The 22868-nt window shown below is 37.2% G+C and overlaps 2 protein-coding genes across 2 annotated transcripts in view; both read left to right on the forward strand.

Annotated features, from left to right (window-relative positions):
- The first annotated feature begins 1280 nt into the window (after positions 1 to 1280).
- Positions 1281 to 17721, forward strand: RRH (retinal pigment epithelium-derived rhodopsin homolog). Its single transcript, XM_059377277.1, has 7 exons — positions 1281 to 3121; positions 8009 to 8199; positions 10127 to 10226; positions 11061 to 11214; positions 12089 to 12257; positions 15261 to 15439; positions 16625 to 17721. The coding sequence occupies exons 1-7, from the start codon at positions 3016 to 3018 to the stop codon at positions 16737 to 16739; spliced, it is 1014 nt and encodes a 337-aa protein (XP_059233260.1). The 5' UTR covers positions 1281 to 3015; the 3' UTR covers positions 16740 to 17721.
- Positions 17722 to 19060: 1339 nt separating this feature from the next.
- LRIT3 (leucine rich repeat, Ig-like and transmembrane domains 3) overlaps positions 19061 to 22868 on the forward strand; it is a 15986-nt gene continuing 12178 nt past the window's right edge. The window contains exons 1-2 of the mRNA XM_059395102.1: positions 19061 to 19179; positions 22229 to 22698. Of these exons, the coding sequence (XP_059251085.1) occupies positions 19061 to 19179; positions 22229 to 22698 (589 nt within the window). The remainder of the gene's footprint in view (positions 19180 to 22228; positions 22699 to 22868) is intronic.

The following is a 22868-nucleotide window of genomic DNA, read 5'->3' on the forward strand; positions in this document are numbered from 1 at the left end:
AGGCTATTTGATTTTTTAGAAATGTTGGGTTGAAACTGGATTTAGAGTTACAGCCAGAGTTTCTGCTCTTGGTTTGTAAGAAACCTCGTGAGCCTCGTGATGATGGCATTGTCCAAAGAACAAATAATAGTGCAACTGTCCTACACTTGTTTTGATATTTAAAAGTCTCAAATGTCTATGATGGAAACAATGTGTAGGTTGATAGACAAACTACTGGAAGGTTTCCCCTTTTACCTTAGGTATATCTTTGGTCATTGGTTATCTTTATACTTTTACTCTCACATCTTATTTTCCCCTTTTCTTCCTTACAGTAGTTCTTTCTGGATTTCCTTTGGGGCGTTCAGTTCTGAATCAAGTTCACATGTTTAGGGAGCCTAACAGTGAATTTGGTACTGTGGTGTGGTAAATATCACTGAGTTCCATTCCAAAAGATTATTCGATGATTCACATATTAAATCTTTGGAGTTGTTAATTGAATAACATCTTGATTGCTTGCATCATGTTAAAATGTATTTGTTGCCATAGTAATTAAACAGTTTAGTGGAATACAAGCAGTAGATCTTAATATGCTTCGAAATTTGGGAAGAGTTATGAAAGGATTGACTTTTGAGGTCAGTTGAAGTTTATCGGATTAAAAAATTGTGAGCTATATGTAAACGTTATATGCTTATAGTTCTATTACTTAGTATTCTAAGCCTCATCCCAGTACAGCTTTTCTGTATTGCTCATGAAGGAGCATGAAAAAGTAGTTTCAAAGTACTTAGCACATTAATACTTTTGAAACTTTTATCTACAGCAGATAAATTTGGAATTATTATTTTTTTTTTTTAGTTCTTAGAAATAAATCTTTCTGGAAAATTTAAGTGAATGCTACAACTAGGTATAATCCATTACAGAAAAGGAAGGGAATATGAACCTATGAACTAAAGAAAACACAAGTAATTTGTGATTTATTCTACATATTGAACGCAAAAAAAACAAAACAAAACTTAAATCCCAACAACCCAGAGATTTTTTTTTTAAGGGGGAGAATTCCTTTTAGGGTTATGTTAATTGCCTTAGGTCATTTGAAAATATTTTGATATTGGAATCTGATGAGATTCACTTCCCTAATATAGATAATCTTCGGAGTGTTACTTTACATTTATGAAATTTTGAGTACTGGTTAGCTGTAAGATCTGGGACAGATCAACCTGGCTCAACTTCATTTTATTTTTTAATTTTTTAAAAAAAGATTTTACTTAAGGGCACCTTGGGTGGCTCAGTGGGTTGAGGCCTCTGCCTTCGTCTCAGGTCATGGTCGCAGGGTCCTGGGATCAAGCCCCGTGTCAGGCTCTCTGCTTGGTGGGGAGCCTGCTTTCCCCTCTCTCTCTGCCTATCTCTCTGCCTACTTGTGATCTCTGTCTGTCAAATTAGTAAATAAAATCTTAAGGAAAAAGATTTTATTTATTTGAGAGAGAGCAGGAGAGAACGCAGAGGGAGAGGGAGAATTAGACTACCCATTGAGCAGGGGCTCTTTCCCAGGACTCTGGGATCACGACCTGAACTGAAGGCAGACACTTACACAACTGAGCCACCTAGGTGCCCCTCAGCTTCATTTTATGCATAGTTGGAAGAACTGAGGCAAAGGATTATCTTGTGTCCTTTCCTGCTGCGCTATTCTAAGGGTTATAAAATTAAGTGGGTAAATATAGCCCTCTAGTGGTTCTGTTACATGTTTACACTGTTAGTTGGTATATCTAGCATTTCTCTGAAGTTAACTGATTTTGAAAAATTAACTCGAAAATAATCAGGTTTTAGTAATATTACATGACATAAAAGAATATGGGGGGGAAGCTTGTAGGGAGATCTTTTTTTTTTTTTAATTTTATATATTTATTTGACAGAAAAAGACTTAGCGAGAGAGGAAATACAAGCAGGGGGAGTGGGAGCGGGAGAAGCATGCTTCCCGCTGAGCATGGAGCCCTATGTGGAGCTTGATCCTGGGACCCTGGGATCATGACCTTAGCTGAAGGCAGACACTTAACCGAGCCACCCAGGTGTCCCAGGGATATCTTTTTCTAACAATTTTCATGGTAGATTATAACCTGTTTCCATAATTACTTTTTGGGTTATTACAAAATGGTTCAGAATATTAGAATTGCCCTGTACTTTACAGGATGAATCCAGATTCTTTGCTGATAGATGCTGTGATTATTATTATCTGATAATTTTGGATAGCAAAGCATTGGGTTAATTAAGGTGGGCTGTGAAGTAGATCATATATATGCAAGCTATGAAATACAAGTTATTAATAAGTTAGACTTGGGTTTATTGGCCTGGAATTTATGATGTGACTTTAGAGGAAAACAAGTTACAGAATGATTTTATAAATGCATATCTCCCCGTTTTTCCTTAAAGTGGGAGAAACCTCGATATTAGTGTGAATACATATTTACATAAGCAAAGAAAAACAGAAGATCTACACCAGAAAATATTACTATTTTTAAGAAAGTGAGATTTGGAAAGATGGAAGGAGATCACTTCTCTGTTTGTCTGATTATTCAGATTCTTATGGAAAAAGAAACACATGGAAAAATTTGAAAGACTCAGTAGAAATCAGGGCCCTTAATCTGAAAAGTGTTAGGAGACCAAGGTCAATTCTTGATTTCAGATTTCCACCAGCAATCAATTAAGTCAGCTCCTGCTGATTTTGAGTTTGTTTATTGTTTGAATAGGAGGTGTGCACTTGATAATCTCCTTAGCTACAAGTCTGATGCCCCAATTGTTTAAAATGCTGTGCTTAGTATTTCTCTTTATTTTGCTAATAAGCTTTTTCCTTGTCCTAGGAATTAAAATCCTTTCCTCTCCAGCCCAATTAAGTTTGTTAAGGGAGGGCCTCTATGAAAAGGCCCTTCTTTGAGGTCTTTAAGTGGAAATGATTGGTTCTGAAAATTCTTCCTTCAGTAGTTCTTAAAAATTTTCATAATTATTGAAGGCTCATTATGAAGGCTGTCTCAATTTCTTCCCTCCAAAATGCTAAGGAATAATTTAGACAACAGTACAGACTCTAAACAAGAAGATGGCTCAGTCTTTTCACAGACTGAACACAATATTGTTGCAGCTTACTTGATCACAGCAGGTATGAAGGTTTATTCCATTAACTGTTATTTTGTTTTGAATGAGTGAAGGAAAGCAGAGGTTTTCAGCATAAGGTAGAAAAAGCATGGGTTCAGAAGTGTTTCAAGTTCCATATTGTTGGCCACTTACCCTGAGTTGGGGTGCTCATGTGGCAAATAGAATAATAATCGTTGCCTTATTTCTTGGCTGTATAGTAAGAGAATGTAGGTGAAAGGATAGGTGAAGTCATTGTGAATGGTGGTTAATGCCACAAGTTATTTTGAATCTTGATAAACAATGTAACATTAGTGAAGTGGGGCTGAGAAAAGTTTTCTATAAAATGAATAATATGTCATCCATATATTTGGTTATTACAATGTCAGGATTTTATTGGGGAAGAGTGTGTACCATGACAAAAATGTATTTTTGTGTCCTTTACTATTCTAATACTATTCATAGTCTTGTCTTTGGTGGTGGACTCTAGTTAAGACGAAAAGGTCTTGGAAAGAAAATTAAAGTTATAAAAAGAGCAGACTCTACTGTCACTGAGGGCAGAGTTTGAAAGTTCAGCTCATTCCCAGAATATGCTGTATTGGGAAACTCTTGAGCTTTGAATTTCATCTTTTAGTATCTTACCTTTCCAATAGTAAGCAGGTTCCTTCAGCTTTCTGTTTTTACATTTTCTTTTCTGAAAACAGGATAAGAATAAGATAACTGTCAGTATTGTTGAGAAAAGTGAAATTACATGACCTAAATAACATACAGTAGGTGTTGGGCACATACTTGTTTCTTTCTCCCCATGTGGACACACTCATTGATGTACAGTGGATTAAGATAAAGGCATGTTTGTTGGGAGAAAGGGATGGGGAAATGAAATAGAATCTTTTTTATGTATAGGTTGAATTATATAAATTTTATATTGAGGAGTTACTTCATTTCCAACTCTATGCTCATTAATGAGTTTTAAAAGTAACTGTTACATTGGCTTATTGTCATTTTTTGGATTGACTTATATGAAATTCTCAAATATATTCAAAAGTGGAGAGAAAAAGTATCACAAATCCTACTATAACCAGTTTATACTTCATAGTTGCTTAGTTTCCCTATAATTCACAATTACTTCTATGCTAGCAATTGTGGTTCTTCAATTAATTTTTGTAAATTTCAATGATATGCTAACTTGTTCACTTGAATACTTCAAATATTCAGGTACTGGATAAGTACTGGACAAGTTCTGTTTTCTTTTTGATTTTTGTTGTAACAATATGAAAAAATAATCTGCTAATTAAAGAGAAAATTTTATTACAACTACATAGAAGTACTTTGTATGCAAACTTTTGGTTTAGTTTTTTGTAGATGACCAGGAAAGCTTTCTTTTTTGATCTGTTTACAAAAGTAGCATGCAAAGAAAATTTCTTGTTAAGAAATTGTTCTCTCTGGTTCTTAAGCCTGTAGCAGTAACAATGATAGGAATTTTACCACCACTACTACAACGATGATCATTACTGCTACCATCACCACTGATTACCACTATTAACTGTTATTTGAATACATACACTGTTCTAAATACTTAAACGTACAGAATAATTCATCCTTACACAGGTCAGTAAGTGAATCAGTTTTATCTTCACTGTTTATATAGACAAATAGTTTAACTTACCCAGCACACACAGATCTATTAAGGAACTATGCCAGGATTTGAACTCGGGCATTTTGATTCTAGAGCCCTCATGTAATCTCAACGGTCAGTTTTATGAAGGAATACCTTGGGTATGTGTTATTCGCGGTTTTGGTAGATAAACTGAAGGGAGCATATCTAATCTCTTTATGCTCCTGTTGAAAGATTTATTGTTCTCTGGGTCCCCTAGTTTTCTTAGGTCCCCTTTTTAACAAAACCCACTTATATTTCCAAATCAAAACCAAAGCTATGAGAAGAATTTAGTTAAAGCATTTATTTCATTTGTTACTTTTACCAAGAGTTTATTAGATCTGTTGTTTAAAATTCAATTTTCAATTTAATATTTCTCTTAGATTTTAGCTCTTACAAACTTTTACCGGCTTGAGCATGCTCCCTTTCTCCAAGTAAGGCTGGGAGTAAATTGATGATCTGAAATACATTCATTATGGATGAATTGTAAATTGATGGGTAAAAGATACTAGGCTGCAGAGGAGGCTGTATACCAGGTAATGAAGAATCACCTAAGTCATAAAGGCAATGAGGAGACCCTGAATGACACGATTCCATTTGCATTTTAGAAATAATGCTGTACTAGTAGCTAAGAGACCACATAGGAAGCCCCTGTGTGATTAAGAAGGATCCCGAGAAGTGAGAAGTGGCAATCAGGAGAGAAGTAGACATATTCAAGAGCCAGAAGTTAGAACTGATGGTTGGATGTGGCAATTGAGGGAGAGGGAAAGGGAGTATCAGTGAAGACAGGTTTTCTGTTTGGGGACTCCTGTGGTTAGATGGTGAAGCTATTCACCAGGAATACATGTGTGGAAGAACAGGTTTGAAGAAGGAAGAGAAAATTCACTTGGTTCAGCATGAGAGATGTCCAGTGGACATGTGGGCTTAAATTTTGAATTTTATGAGGTCAGTCTGGAAAAGAGCAGCATATAGCCTCGGATATGTATAAAATCACAGATTATGTGGTCAATGTGAAAAGAAGGGGGTCTAAGAAGCTTGGATGATGCACATATATAAGAAGGTGGAGATGGAGAAGGAAAGCCAGGTGTAGAGTAAGTAGGATCTACCAAGAGATTGTAAGAAAGCCAGAGGCTAAGAGGAAATTAATTTAGACCTATTAAATGATCTGTTACTACCCATTAGAAAATACTTGCCGTTAAGAAACTAGAGCAGAGAGCTTGAGATAGCTGAGAGAAAAAGGCCAAATTGTTCAACTCATACCCCCCATTATATCTAAGACCTTCCCCAAAGTACAGTTACTTCTGGTTGTGTACTCGGTAGGCAACAACTTACCGTATTATGTTTTATCTGATTCAAAATCGCCAATTAGTAGTTAGCTTAGAAAGATTCTTCATTATGCTTTTTGGAGTATTTCTTGTATGCCTGCTACATTACTTGATGCTAAAATCAGAGCCAAAGAGGGGCACCTGGCTGGCTTAGTTGGTAAAGCATGTGATTCTTGATGTCAGGGTTGCGAGTTCTAGCCCTACATTGGATGTAGAGATTACTTAAAAATAAAGTCTTGAGAAAGAATCACCAAATTTGCTATCACTGTGCCTTACTTATGCTCTGCAGGAATGATAGAAATTAAACAATATGAGTTTCAGTTGTGGTCTGTTTATTAAATAAATCTGCTATATGCCACATAGTCATTGAACACAGAAGTCATTAGGAACCTGAAATCTAAATGAGAAGGCTAGGAATACCTAAAAGTTAAATATAGCATCACATAAAATGAATAGTGTATAATATAAGCAAGCGCTTTGGGAATTTAGAGAAGGGAGAATTACTGTAGGTAGGGGAAAGCTCTAGAGCAGAGCTGGGCTTGAATAGAACTTTGAAGGATGTATAGGTACAGGAGCATTTGTATAGGTACAGGAAAAAAATAGGGTGTTCCAAGTGAGATAGGCTTTACAACAAGCCTTGTGTCTGATAAATAATTAGACTTGGATGGCTTGTTTGGCAAGTGTGGAAATTTGCTTAGAGAAGGTGAAAACCTGGCTATCAGGTTGGGATATGTGGGCTTTTGTCGTACAGCCAACAGGGAGTATTGAAGCTCTGAGAAGAAACGTGGCTAATTCTCTGTTGTAGCCAGCTTATTCCACCAACAGCACGGAGAGAAAGAATAGGAATCTGGAAGATTAGTGTCACGGATGCAAAGAGGAAGTTTCGACTGAGGTGCCAAGATGAAGTGGAAGTTCTTCCTCAGCTGGTACTTTTGTGTGTTGGTGCTTGGAAACCTTCCCTCTCACTCCCCAATGGTTAGGACCTAGTATATGACCCACATCTGGCTTACAGGATGTTTATGCACCCCTTGCAGCATGTAGAGGTTGTTAAATGAGTTAACGTGGGTGTCCGGTTCATTCAACAATACACTGCCATTCTGATTATGAAGTTCAGTCATCTGTCTACCTGAGTCCAGCCCATTCTATGACAACATTCTTGACAACAGTGAGTTTCTGGGTCCCCAAGGCTGAGTCAGATTCCAGACTGTGGAAACTTGACTAGGAAGGTGTCACCTGTGAGGATTCTCAGTGTACCTAAAAGCCCAATTCCCTTTCTGAATAGTCAAACCTTGCAGCGTGCCTTCTCTAGAGGTCTGTGTTTGTGCACACTGAATGAGGTACTCAGGTTTGGATACACTGAGCTTCCAGAAATATTGAAACAGTCATATGATGGTAGATCATACATGGTAGATCCTAGTAAATGGCAATGAGTTGAATGAAAAGGGACATGGAACTGGAGCATGGGTCAGGGCTGGAAAGTGACAGAATTGTTAGGGTAGAATTGATAGATGAGGCTTGAGAAAGGAAACTATAGAGAAGGAAAAGCCTCAGGCCTCAGGAAGGAGGAGGAGGAAGTTAGACTGCCAAAAGAGATGGTATAGTCATACATGTATCTTAAAAATCAGCGGAGGTGGTATCATGAAAGATGGGAGGAATTTCAAGGGCAGCATGATAAACAGTGAGGACAGTAGAACTGGCCTTCAGTACTCTGTATGCAGTTGGTAGATTCTTCATTTCAATTTAATTATTTCTATTTCACTGAAGGGCTGGGAAGATATTACAACCAATTTTAAGAACAGTTGGAGCTCCTCCAGTAAATGAACTAAAATGGATTTGCTTTGCTTTTGAGGGGGCTTAAATATTTAATTTTGATACTACTTCTAAATATTTAAATTAAACAAAGTGATTTTTTTTTTTTTTTTGTATATGTTCTCAGGTATAATAAGTATTTTCAGCAACCTCATAGTTCTGGGCATCTTCATTAAGTACAAGGAACTTCGGACACCCACAAATGCAATTATCATTAACCTGGCTGTTACTGATATAGGGGTCAGTAGCATTGGATATCCCATGTCAGCAGCTTCAGATCTGTATGGAAGTTGGAAATTTGGATATGCAGGATGCCAGGTATTGGAGATCATTGGAATGAAAGCAAAATAAAATAGTAAAGAGATGTAAATTTAAATGTCTTAAAAAAAGAAATTCCAAGGGTTTCAAACAAATAAGATCACGTAGGATAATAGATAAAGTAGTCCTACAGAAAATAGCTTCAGAAGTGACTGGGAAATACATTACTTAGTAAAAGAGAAATGACATTGGTAGCATTCATTATATTTTCAAAATTTCCCTTACCCAAAGGAAAAAAAAACAAAAAAATCAGCATTCAGCTAGAGAAGATAAGTAAAAATCCACATATTCAAAAAACTTTTCATTGGAAATAATGAACTATCTAATGACAGTATCATAATATCTAAGTAATGTAATTAAGCTATCAGTTTTGTCCCCCTCTATGGACAGTCCTCCAATGGACTTGCAACTAATTATATTCGTTATTATTTTTACTGGCCAGGAAATAATATATTAATATTAATACATTAATATATATTAATGTATTAATATATAAATATATTAATTCATGTTAGGAGAGTAGGGAGATAAGGCTTTGGCCCAAGTTTTTAAAACAGTTTACTATTTTAAGCTATAAAATTACAGAGAATAAAATGAGAGTAATAGAATAATGAATACTGATGTATGTACCACCTGGTTTTGTTAAATCTTAATGTTCTGCAATATGTGCCTCAGGTTGTTCAGCTTTTTAAAGATAAAAAACTTGAGGGGCACCTGCGTAGCTCAGGTGGTTAAAGGACCTTCTCTTGGTTTCAGCTTAGGTCATGGTCTCAGGTCGAGCCCTGTGTTGGCTCCACGTGCTCAGTGCAGAGTCCAGTTTATAGTTTTAACCGTCCTGCTCATGTGCACGTGTGTGTGCACACATGGTGTCTCTCAAATACATAAATAAAATCTTTAAAATAATAAAGATCTAAAATTTGAATAGTACTGTTGAAGGCTGCTGCCTACTATCCCCAGCCTTCCTTCTCTTCCATGAATGTCTGTCTATCTTAGTACATATTTACCTGCACATAAACTATACTGTTAGGATATTTCAAATTCTCTATAAAATAATATGTTGTGTACATGATACAGTCGTCTTATATGACACCATGTTTTCGAAGTTTATCCATGTTGACGGATGTAGCTGTAAGTCACTCACTTTAACTGCTCTATGATATTCCATTTTATGAATATACCCCAATGTATTTATTTTTCTGTTATTAAGCATTTACTCCATTTGTTTTCAGTCACAAACAAAGCTTCAGTAAGCATTCTTATGTCTCCTACAATGTCTAAGAGTTTAAGACATATTGCTTTAGGAGAAGGATGGTTGGGTTGTAGAGAATATTCATCCTCAGTTTCATCAGATGTGGCCAAATTGCTCTCCAAAATGGGTATGCCAGTTATGAGAACTACTATTTCATATTCTCTCCCATGCTGGGGATTGTCAGATTTTTAATTTTTTGTCATTTGTTGGGTATATAGGGGTACCTTAATAATCTGTACTTCTTTGAATGTGTATTGTGGTTTACATCTTGTATCATAAACATTCAGGTTTCCCCTGTGTGAACAGCCCATTTTTCGTTTGTCTTTTCTTCTTGTTGAATTCTCTATCTTGTGAACACTAGTATTCCGTTGGTTATCTGCACTGCGCCTGATTTGTGGTTTATTTTGCACTATGTTTATAGAATATGTTGTATAGAAGTTCTACTTTAAGTCTTAAAAAATTTTTTAAAGTTTATTTTAATTAATGAAGACCTAAAACACTTTCCATACATGCCTTTAATAAGTCAGTTACAATATGACAATGGAAAATGTATTCTAAAATTATTAAAATAAAAACCATTCAATGTCCTTAAAATGTACTCTAGCCATGGAATAAAAATGTAAGTATCTCTTGGGAGGGTGTGTAGAATGGTGTATTCTTTCCAACTTTGACTTTTAGATTTATGCCGGGCTGAATATCTTTTTCGGAATGGCAAGCATTGGATTACTCACTGTTGTGGCCATAGATCGATACCTGACCATCTGTAGTCCGGACACAGGTATAACCCTTACTTAGCTTTCTCAGCGAATCATTTCTGGCCTAAGTACTACTGAACACATATGCACTTTAAAATAAAAATGTAATGATTGGGGCACCTGCGTGGCTCAGTCAGTTAAGCATCTGCCTTCATCTCAAATCATGATCCCAGGGGTGGAGATGGAGCCTGGGATGGAACCCTGTTTGCTTCTCCCTCTCCCGCTCTCCCTGCCTGTGTGCTTGCTCTGAATGCTCCGGCATCTGGCTCCTTGCTTAGTGGGAAGTCTGATTCTCCTTCCGCCCCTTCCCTGCTCGTGTACACTCTCTCTCTCGCGTGCAAAAATAAAATCTTTAAAAAATAAAATAAAATATAAATGTAATGAGTTGCATTAAGACTGCATAGTCACTCTTGTTTCTCTGATAATCCTTGTTCAAAAGTTTCAATGATTTCCTATGATACTCAGAATAAAATCCAAATTTCACAGCCCAAACTCCAAGGCTCCATGTGGTCTGGCCCCTGGCTATCTTTCGCCAGCATTGGCTGGCGTCCCCTTGCTTTGGGGTACTGGCCTAGGCCTTTCGCATTTCAGGATCTTTGTAAGTGCTGTTTTCCCTGGCCTTGGAGAATGCTTCTTCCTGCTTGTCCTCTAGCTAATCCTTTTCATCATTCAGGTAGCAGTTTAAATGCCTTTTTTTTTTTTTAACCTGAATATGAATTCATGTAGAAGGCGCTAAGTGAACTAACGTGCTTTGTAAAGAATCTACCTAATAACTTTGAATAATCAGTTAAAACAAAGTGAAGATATGAATTCCATCATTGGCAAGTGATGCTAATATTTCATCTGTTTGTTAATAGGAAGAAGAATGACCACCAACACTTACATCGGCATGATTCTAGGGGCCTGGCTCAATGGTCTCTTTTGGGCTTTGATGCCTATCATAGGGTGGGCTAGCTATGCCCCAGATCCTACTGGGGCTACTTGTACCATAAACTGGCGGAAGAATGATGCGTAAGAGACACATTTTCACTTTAAAATAATCAAATGCTTCTAATGTAGACAGTTTCTCATCATTTCAAATTTAAGCTCAGATCAAATGTTTTCCATACAGAGTGTGGCCGAGTGCTTCCTTGGTAGTGATGGTGTGATTTCAGCATCAGATTACACTTGTTTGCAAGTAAAGGCCATCCAGCTCCCTTGTTCCCTTGCCCTCTACCGTCCTCTCTCTCCTGTGGCAGCCAAGTGCGTATAGACCGCCCTTCCGTGTTGGTATCTCAGGGGTAGAATCTGAAAGGGAAAAACGGAGCATTAGTATCACTAGACAGCGTGTGGTTCTGCTGAAAGCCCAGGCGGACTCCCTACTATCTTTTCAGGATGACCTGGTGATAAAGCTGGAATGACAAGGCAAAGGCACAGTCACTGTAAGGACCGGATTGCTCCTTAGTGATGCTCTTCTGTATTTACCAGGGAGAAGAGGGTAACTTAGTTTGTTAAAGAAAATGAAAGATGACCCAGAATAATGGGTAGAAAATTTCTAACTCTCCAACTAAATCTAAATCTTAAACTTTCTGTAAAGGGTCAATAAGAACATATTGTAGGCTTTATGGACAAGACTGTCTCTGTTAAGATTGTTCAACCCTGCCTGTGAAAGTGGACGTAGACAGTGTGTAGATAAATGTAGTTCCAGTAAAAGGTGATTTATAAAGAAGACAGGCCATAGTTTGCGAACCCCTAATCTAAATGAACCAATTAAATATTCCTCCTACATTACTTAATACAGTGACTGTTGAACAGTGCTACAGTTATTTTTAATAATTGTTCCGTTTCCTTTCCCCTATTCAGCACAATAAACAAGTAGTGATTTGGTGATTCTCTTTTCTTTCAGATCTTTTGTTTCTTTCACGATGACAGTTATTGCAGTAAATTTTATTGTGCCCTTGATGGTGATGTTTTACTGCTATTACCATGTCACTCGATCCATTAAATATCGTACTACTAGTAACTGTACTGAGTACCTCAACAGAGATTGGTCAGATCAGGTTGATGTAACAAAGGTAAGACATTAAAATTCTTAATTTACGCATATGTGGTCCATATTACAATCCCCTCTCCCTACCACCTGATTCTTGCTCTCTGACTTTTCTTCTTATGTTTGTCTCTGTATTTCTAAATGATGTGCCTATCTGCCATTTCAGATATTTTTGTTTGCTAATACTCTTGATTTCCTACTATGGATAGTGAGAATTTATTTCTCTTACACCACCTTTCCTATTCCTCCACCCCAACCTTTCTCTCTCCTCATCTTGTCAGCATAATGTTAATAATATTTGGTTACATAATTGTACCTTACTGTAACTACCTAAATTTTGTTTATTGCAGATCTCTTTATGGTTCTGTGATTTGTATTTTTTTTTATTTTGTTTTTCTTTTGGGGTTAATCATTTTCTTTCTCTTCCCCCTCTCAGTCCCCTCTTCTGTTCCCTATCCTTCTCACACCCCCATAGTTTTGTTTGCTCACTGTTCTGTGTATGGGTCACTAACTCATCTCTGAACTCCCCACCAGAAGCACCAATCTCCTCTCTGTATTTTCAAATGCATTAGAGACTAATTGACTTTATCCTTCTCTTGGAACCTTCCCTCCTGCTGTGACTCTCCGGCATCTTGCTCTACGCTGGCCCTTCTCTAAGACGACTGCCGGCATCCTCCGATCTCCTTATTGACAGCTGAGAATGCCTGTGGCCTCTCTCCTGGGTTGGATCACCTGTTTTCTGGCTTGCATGTCTTCCTTTTTCGGGGGGGTACTCACTCTCATTTGGTGGAGCACATTCTAAAATACATTTCTGAGGAGGTTATAGGAGGTAAATTTTTAAAGATTTTGTTGTCTGAAACTGTCTTAATTCTATGATCATGTTTGACTGTTTGCCTCACATGGAATTTTAAGTAGAACAATGATTTTCAAAGAATTTTGAAGGCATTGCTCTAGGGTCCACTAGCTTCCAGTGTTGCTCTCGCAAAGGCTGACAGCATTATGGTGACTGACCCTTTGTAGTGTTCTGTTTTCTCTCTGGAAGCTTGGAGGATCATCTCTGTGTCTCAAATTTTCTGGAAATTTCATGCTGATGTGTCTTGAGGGGGCTCTTTATTCACCCATGTTCTGGGTACTTAGCGAGTGCTTTCAATATGAAGACTCAAGACTTAAGTCTCCCCCTTCTGGGAAATTTCTTGTATTATTTCTCTGGTGATTTCCTTTCCATGTTTTTTTGTTTCTTTGTTTATTCTTGTTTTTTTCTGTCCTCTTTTTCTGGGAGATTTTTTTGTTTGTTTGTTTTCTGTTTATTGTTTTTATTTTTGTTTTTTTATACTGAATCTCCTGAAAATATCTTCTAATTTTCTTAGATTTTCTCTCTATGTTGTCCCTGTCTTGGACTTTGTTTTTGTTCCTACTTTCTGTAAGATTTCCTCAACCATGTCCAGGTCTGGGATTGGGTGAGAAAAGTGAGGCTCAAGCCTTGGTGCGAAATTTAAACAGCACCAAAACAACTCAGCAATCCCCCCAAAAAAGTAGTTAATGTAGTATTTTTTAAAAATCAAATTTAATATCATATCAGAGAGGGAGACAAACCATAAGGGACTCTTAACTGTAGGAAATAAACAAACTGAGGGTTGCTGGAGGTGAGGTAGGAAGGGGGATGGGTAACCGGGGGATGGGTAACCCGGGGATGGGCATTAAGGAGGGCACATGATATAATGAGCACTGAGTATTATATGAAACTGATGAATCACTAAACTCTACCTCTGAAACTAATACTATATGTTAATTAATTGATTTTAAATAAAAAATTAGTTTAAAAACCCCATATTGAACAAAATAGAAAATTTTGAAGACAGGGTCTGACCCTGTACTTAACATAACTCACCTCATTACCCTAATACTAACTAACCCCATCATTCAGCCTTTCAATTGCATTTTTAAAATTGTGCCCTTTTTTAGGGTAAAGGATAAAAATGGTTATTATAGATTAAAAGAGTTAATTTCACATCCTCTACTCCTTTCCAGTTGCCTCATCTTCTTGTTTTATGGATGTATATCTTCTTTCTGTGATAGTATTATGTACATATTTACATTTTCCTTCTGTTCATCACACATTTCTTGTTTCCCCTGAATTTCTGCACCACTTTTTTTTGTATCTTAAAAAAAAACAACTTATTATTGAAGTATAGTTGACACACAATGTTATACCAGTTTCGGGTGTACAACATAGTGATTCAATTGCAGTAACTGTAGTTACCATCTGTCACCATGCAATGTTATTACAATATTATTGATTATATTCCCTATGCTGTGTACTTTTCATCCCTATGACTTATTTATTTTATACCTGGAAGTTTGTACCACTTAACCCCCTTCCTCAATTTTGCCCATCCTCCTATATCCCTCTCCTCTGGTAACCTCCAGTTCTCTGTATTTATGAGTCTATTTTCATTTTCTGTCTGTTCATTTGTTTTGTTTCTTAGACTCCACATATAAATGAAATCATATGGTATTAATCTTTCTCTTTCTGACTTATTTCACTTAGCATAATACTCTCTAGGTTCATCCATGTTGTTAAAAATGGCAATATTTCATTTTTTTCCAGATTGAATTTACAAAGCTAGAAAGTTATTTTTTTCAGATTAGCAGATAAAGACAGTGAGGGGGAAGCAGCACAATGCCGGCGGTCCATAGCACAATTACTAGATATGGGTCAGGAGTGCATTTTAATCTGCCTGTCATCAAAGCCAGCTTTTGTATTCTTCTCTAGCACACTAAAAGAAAGAGGACATACTTTACATTGTTTAACATTCTATCCATTTAACAAGCTCTTGCTATCATAGAGGACTCAAGGCACAGCAGCAAAGTACAACGAGGTTTGGAAAAGTTCAGATTTTCCTCTATGTCATCAACAACATAAACTTATTCAAATTTCTATTTAGGTAATTATTCATGCTATTTTAAATATAGTAGCTACTTCAGTATTTTAGATATCGGGTTTGCCAAATATTGATTTATTTTACAGATGTCTGTGATAATGATACTCATGTTTCTGGTGGCATGGTCCCCTTATTCCATCGTGTGCTTATGGGCTTCTTTTGGTGACCCAAAGAAGATTCCTCCCTCAATGGCCATCATAGCTCCGCTGTTTGCAAAATCTTCTACATTCTACAATCCCTGTATTTACGTGGTTGCTAACAAAAAGTAAGTAATGTTTACGATGCTTTTAAATTAAAAAAAAAAATGGATATAGAAAGACTGTTAAAAAGATTTTGGGGGAGGTAAGTAACAGAAACTCCTTTAAACTAGTGTAAAAATTTGGCTCATGCAACTGGAGAAGCATCTAGGCCTTTAAATGCCTTGAGCTCCAGTTCTGTGACAGCCTCTTCCCATATGAAGGGGAGAGGATTATAGCAACCCAAGACCCAAGTTCTACCAGGTATGTCTCCCCAAATTCAGATGGCTTTCCGGCAGAAAAGCTGCTGGAAGGTTGTTGGTGGGCTCTGCTTAGTTCTCATGGTTATCCCTTCCCCAGTACATGGAATTGCTTTTCCAAAGAAAAGAGTGGTTTTATTATCAGAAAGTGGACAAAGTAAGGAAGGCAAAGTTGGGCTCCACAAGTGGGTGGTATAGTTGCATATTTATTAGAAGATATTCAAATGCAAGAGAAAAACTCCACGCTAAAATAAAAGGGCTTCAGGAGTGGGTAGTTATTCAGGATAATAAAGAATCCTGAACTTAGCAAAGATTTCTGGCTCCTCAGTGAAGCCTAGATTATTTTACTTCCTGTTACTGCTAAAAGATGGGATAACCAATTTATTGTCCTTAAATATTGGATCAAAAAAATCTCAGTAGAGGCCAGGCAATCTCGTCCTAAAATGCAAACGTTTGTACTTAAGCACATTTTTTTGGAGAACAGCTTTAGCTACAGGTACACAGAGAAACATAAAAAGTTTTAAGACCAAACAGATCACATAAGAAGCATAAACAACATATTTTAAATTCAGAGTCCATTGGTAGTTCTTTTGGAAAGATTAGTCGTTCTCAAGCTCCCCTTAATTTCACCTGGCCTTTGCTCAGAAGAACAAACATGTGAAATATACATCCTTAGTTCAAGTGAATTTTAACTGACATTTGAAGTGTCATCTTAATACATACTGATTTTTATTAAGTGTCTTCAATGTTTATAATCAATGGGGCAAAACTGGTCTTTAACTGTACCGTATACTTCATATATTCATGAATGTTCTTGACAGATGTTAAAATTGGAGGCAAAAATGTATTTTGAGATCTCAGTTAGCAGTAGAGGCATCTTAGCCATGTTTGAAAATGCTTTAAAAGTTCCAAGTCATTATAGGATCATGCCAGATTTCCCCTTTCTTACTGTAGATTTCGGAAGGCAATGTTCGCCATGTTCAAATGTCAGACTAACCAAGCAACGCCCATGATGAGTATTTTACCAATGGATGTATCTCAAAATCCACTGGCTTCTGGAAGAAACTGAAGTAAAAGAAAAAGTACACAGTGTCAAAATATTTTATTTACCTTATTCCCCAGTGGTTTAGTTTTATTTTAAATATGATCCTGTTTAGATCAGATGCAAACATAGATTATTTTCTTTTTTTCTTTTTTTTTTTTAGATTATTTTCTTATTAGACCCTAAATTCCCCAAGTTTAGCTCCTTATTCTTCTATTTATGGGATGGCTATTGTAGTGATTGCTTACTTTCTTCATGTACATTTACTGTTCATCTTCTTTGATGACTCTAGGCATGTGAGATTAAGGCCCATTCCCTTTCTCCCAATCATGGGATTCATTATACTGTATCAGTGACTTGCTAACTTGTCTAGGCTCTCCATTAGATTAGAAGTAGCCACTATTTTAATGTTAAAATAAATTAATAATAACAACAATAATAATAGTCTTCAATAAGTAAATTACTGAAATGAGTTGTTGGATGTTCCTAGGTAGATGGAAAAATATTTAAGCATTTCACACTTCTAAAATTGTAATACAATTATTAATTTCTACTATTTAACAAAAATATTAAACACTGTTGCTTCTAAATCACATTAGCTGATGCACATATATACCTTACATAGCAATGTAATCTCTGCATATTATTATGTATTCTGCATTTTTAATTTACATTTTTCTGTGTATGTATTTCCATATATTTGCCACTAGGATTAATTTAATCATGGGGGGTTTATATTTGTTCTTCTTTTTCCTATTTTGTTTGTCTGGAATTTATTTTATTGCAGCAAGAACACAACATGGTTCTGTCCTCTTAACCAGTTTTTAAGTGTACAATACAGTATTGGTAACTATGTGTACAGCAGATCTGTAGAACATATTGTCTTGCTTAACTGAGACTTTATGTCCATTGATAACTGTTTACTTTTCTTTGATGTATCCTTAGCAGGTAGATGCATTTTGCCTGGCACATAGTAGGTGATCAATAAAAAACATTGTTGAATGTTGAATGCATTTGTAGACTCATGTATTTGTTGTTTTAAATGACTATTGCTTAAATAGTGGACATTTAAAATCTGTGGTATTGGGGCACCTGGGTGGCTCAGTGGGTTAAAGCCTCTGCCTTCAGCTCAGGTCATGATCCCAGGATCCTGGGATCGAGCCCCGCATTGGGCTCTCTGCTCAGTGGGGAGCCTGCTTCCCTCTTTCTGCCTGCCTGCCTCTCTGCCTACTTGTGATCTGTGTCTCTTAAGTAAGTAAATAAAATCTTAAAAAAAGAATAAAATAAAATCTATGGTGTTTTATTTTAACTGAGCAAATTTTTCTGCCTTTATTGTTTCTGTATGCATCCTGTCAATTTTAAACATTTCCCATAATCTTATTTTTTACAGAATTGACTTTCTTTTGAAAGGGTTTTGGTTTAAAGATTGTTGATAGAACCACTATACAATAACAAGATTAAATTCTATATATATGTGTGTGTTATCGGGCAGGGCTAATCAGGATATGCCCAGATATGCCCATATATATATAATATATATGTGTGTTTGTATGTATGTGTTTATAAAACCTAAATCCTTGATTGTCAATTGCCATGAGGATTTTCCATCTAGTGTACATGGAGGTAGTTTTTAATGATTGAATTTCATTTTTATTTTTGGTGGATAGACCCTAATTTTGCTAAAAGACATGACAGCTGATCTTCAGATATGGCTTGATGCCTATATTGAAAAACTACTTAAGAATAAAATATATTCCTGAACAGAGATCATGGCCTTTGTTACAAACTGCTGGGATAATCTTACACTGCCCCGAAATGACCTGGGAAAGCCAGAGTCTTAGTCCTGCCACTCAGTGGTGGATTGAAGCATTTTGCCCAAAAAAACTAGGTACTTGATTTTGTTAACTTTGTTTTTGGAGACTATAAATGCAAAAAAAAAAAAAAAAAAAATTATAATGTTATAATAATCTGCAGTATTTTCTAGCATCTGCTAAAAGACTATTATTCTTAACATGAAGTGTATCTTCAAGATAATAGCAATTACAGCCATAGAAAAAGGACTTAATAAGCACTACCTTACAAATCTGGATATGAGAACCTTTTGAAATTTTCTTGACATGTGCTTGAGTCTCATTTTCCTTAGAACGTGTTACTGAGTTGAAACCATATTCAAAGGCTAGGTCGATTGATCCCCTGTAAAATACACTTGAAGGTTAAGTAACTACAGAGCTCGGCTAATCCCATGTAATCTGCTGTTACTAAATGGCTGTTTGTATTCCTGGCACACCAGTTTCTGAAGCTTAGGATTTGGTTTTTACTTTTTGTTCAAATAACCTCTAGAAGGAGCGATGCGTCTTTCCGCATGTTTGTGCATTGTACTTATTAGCTTTTTGGAGGGAGTGAGCTGTTCATGTCCTTCACAGTGCACCTGCGATTATCAAGGCAGAAATGACGGCACGGGATCAAGGTACGCTCCTCTCCTTGCTACTAAGTGTTCTAATGATTCCCAGGAAAAGGGCTCCAACCAGATAGCCTTACTTTGAATGCAAATTGTTGGCCAGGTATCAGAGGAGAGAAGGTTCAATTTACATAAGCTTTAACCTCATTGTTTTAATACCGTTTACCCACTCCGTTGTTTTCATTTTGAGCCGCTGAACTCTTAAAAGCCCCTCAAATGACTTGAGATTCTCAAACACATTCTGTGTTATAGAAGTATCCAATGCACTCGTATTCACAACATGGCCACTTCAGGAGGTCAGACTACTAGAATGAGTGCGGCCGCTCAGCTTGTTTATAGAAAGCAAGGCCAGGAGGGAGGGCGGATCAGGAGGTACTTGACTGCCCAGATGATTTGCTTCCCCGAATTCCCGGTTCACTTTGAAGGTTATTCATGCCAACTAGATAGATTTTTAAAAGTAGGAGGGAAGCTCACAAGAGTGAAATTAGAGAGGTTCGTGATTAAGATTTTTCTTTTTAAAGTTTTGGAGTTTACAAAGACATAACTTTGAAAGATGTGGATCAGTCCTGTCTGTTGCAGATACTGGTGGGGGGGGGGGGCTTCACAGAAGTTAGTTGCCCTCTGGGTTGCTTTTAACATCTACCTGTGAACTGAGAATAATTACGTACTTTTAATATATGTGAGCCCTTTGAGATAGAAGTTAAATGAAAAACAGGACTTTTGTTAGCTAAACGTGGTAGAACTTGATTTTTTTTAAGAGGATATTTATTTATTTATTAAAGACTTCAAGAGAGATAGTTGGGATGGGGCGGAGGGAGGGGGCAGGGTGGGGAGAGGGAGAAGCAGGCTCTCCCTTGAGCAGGGAGCCTGATGTGGGACTTGATCCCAGGACTCTGAGATCATGACCTGAGTCAATGATGCTTAAAGGACTTAGCCACCCAGGCATCCCTGGAGAGGATATCTGACAACAAAATAAGGTTATTTTGTGACTTGGTTGAAGTGAATAGTGAACCTCCTACAGAAAATAATTTGTTAAAACAATCACCCAATTTATGCTTTACAACTTCAAACAAATAAATAACAATTAAAACCTATTTTTGAGTAATTTGTCTTATTGTATGAACTTTACTTAACCGACTCATGGTATCTTTTTGAGATGTTCTCTAGGTGGCTTCAGACAAAGAGAACAATGTAACAAATTAAAGACCTACTTGGCAAATATATGAGGCAGCTAATGACTCAGGGCAGGGTACTTTTGAGGAAGCAGTCACAGAAATGTTTTTTTCTTGGTGATGGCCCCATTATTGATGGATTTTGTAAAAACCATAGCAGATTATGCCCAATAAGGACTCTAGAAATAATCTAGTTTGACTATTGTCATTTTATAGACAAAGAAACAACCATACAGAGATTATAAGCCTTGTCTAAGTTGACAGCACTGAGTGGATGCAGGGACTATTTGATAAGGTCTTTGTTTCCTATGTAGACTTTTTTCCATTACACTGGAATGCTGACCTAATAAGTAGATATCAGATCATTCCCATATAAAGTAGTAATGGAACTTGTGATACAGAATAATAGGTGTTCCTAGAGAATTCCAATGATTCCATAGGGCCATCTCCTAAAGTTACAGAAAGATGACCCTGTCAGTACACCCCAGCTTTATGCTGTCTACCTCTCTTCACATTATACTCTGGCTTTTGAAATTCACTGATTTAATGTCATGTATTTTTATGGCATGGCTGTTTCATTGCTACTATGTACAAGTATAATGCATTTCTATGTATAATGTAATTTTACATTATACAATTTAGACTCTGCTTTGCAAAAAAATTTTAACACCCATTCTCAGCATTCCAGTGGGGGTGAGTATATAATGAAACATAAATAGGTCTTTTTTCAGGTTAAAATGAATTAAATTCTCTAATTCTTCATACTTTTCACACACACACAGGGGACAGGCTTGTTTTTCTGTGCCTGTTTTACACATTGCCACTAAACAAGATCACAGTGTGACTTATTCAAGGTCACTTCAGTTAGTAATGGTAAGAGGAGTAAATTCAGTTTGATTTATTCCTTAGGCTAAAAGCAATGCGCCAGTCACATTATTAAAATAGAGTTCAACTTTAAGCATCCAGTGTGAACAACTTGCTCTTTCTCTTTCCTCCCTCCCTTCCTTCCTTTTTAAAATTAAATTATCTTCTTTAAAAAGATCAATTTAAACTTCAACAGGGGCTTTAAAAAAAACAAACAGACCATTTCCTGAAGAGGTTAAGAGCGTGTGCTTTGGAGTACGTGGGTTTGAAAGGTGGCTGTGTAACCCACTAGCTATGTGATCTTGGGCAGTTACCTTGTGTTGGTGGGCCTCGGTTATTTTCTCTGTAAAAGTGAGATTGATGATAAAAATAGCAAACAACCATTAAGTGCTTATTATATGTGCCATGAAGGTAGAACATTTTATATCCTTTTCACTTAATTATAACAGGCTATATGGGAAAATGAAATGGAGGGATTGGTGAAGTGGCTTTTCATGGCCACAGAGGAAGTGGCAGAGCTTAGATCTGAACCAAGATCAGCTTGACCCCAGAACTGGGGGTCAGCTACGTCTTTTCCCCAGTATCTACTTTCTAGGGCTGTTACTGGTTAAATAGGGCGGATGTGATATGTTGCCCAGGCCTGACACATAGAGAGCTCCATCTGTGTTAGGTTGAACCACGAGATTGCTGATATTTGCTCATTTCTCCCATCCAAGTACTAACCAGGCCCGACCCTGCTTAGCTTCCGAGATCAGACGAGATTGGGCGCGTTCAGGGTGGTATGGCCGTAGACTAATATTTGCTCATTTCTAACCTGCAAAAATGACCATTTCATATGGTTCAATCTAGAAGAAGATGATGGTAATGATGATGATGATGATGAATTATGAATAGGTCAGTCAGGCTGAACAACTGTTTTGTGAAAACCAGGAGGAAATGAAAACCTGATGCATATTTCAAGTATTATTTTTTCCCATGGGTTTTGGAAAGCAGGTTTTCTTCCATTGCTCTTGTGACAATAGGTCGGTTCTATGTAATGACATGGATATGAACGAGGTCCCTATGAACTTCCCCGTGGACACTGTGAAGCTGCGGATAGAGAAGACTGTGGTCCGCAGAATCCCCGCAGAGGCCTTCTACTACCTGGTGGAGCTCCAGTACCTTTGGGTGACTTACAATTCCGTGGCCAGCCTTGAGGCCAGCAGCTTTTACAACCTCAAGCAGCTACATGAGTTGCGCTTGGATGGAAATTCTCTGGCTGCTTTCCCTTGGGCGTCTCTGCTGGACATGCCCCATCTGAGGACCCTGGACTTGCACAACAACAGAATAACCAGTGTGCCAAATGAGGTGGTCAGGTACCTGAAGAACCTTGCCTACTTGGATTTATCGAGCAATAGGCTGACCACACTACCACCGGATTTCCTGGAGAGCTGGTCCCACTCACTTACATCATCACGGAGCTTGGAACTTACACCACGAAGAATTGTTCTTGGTAAGCTCAGAAGCCTCTGGGCTTCTCAGGTCCAGATAATTTGTTTTGCAAGACTTCAGCTGCCCAGTCTTTACATATGTGTCAAATTTCTCTTCTTACTTTCTACTTGCACATTTGATGGGCTGGTACTTTATCGGTTGATCTAGGTCAGATCTGGGCCTTACCCTGTG

This window comes from Mustela nigripes, chromosome 1 (genome assembly GCF_022355385.1).
Source record: "Mustela nigripes isolate SB6536 chromosome 1, MUSNIG.SB6536, whole genome shotgun sequence".
NCBI lineage: Eukaryota > Metazoa > Chordata > Mammalia > Carnivora > Mustelidae > Mustela > Mustela nigripes.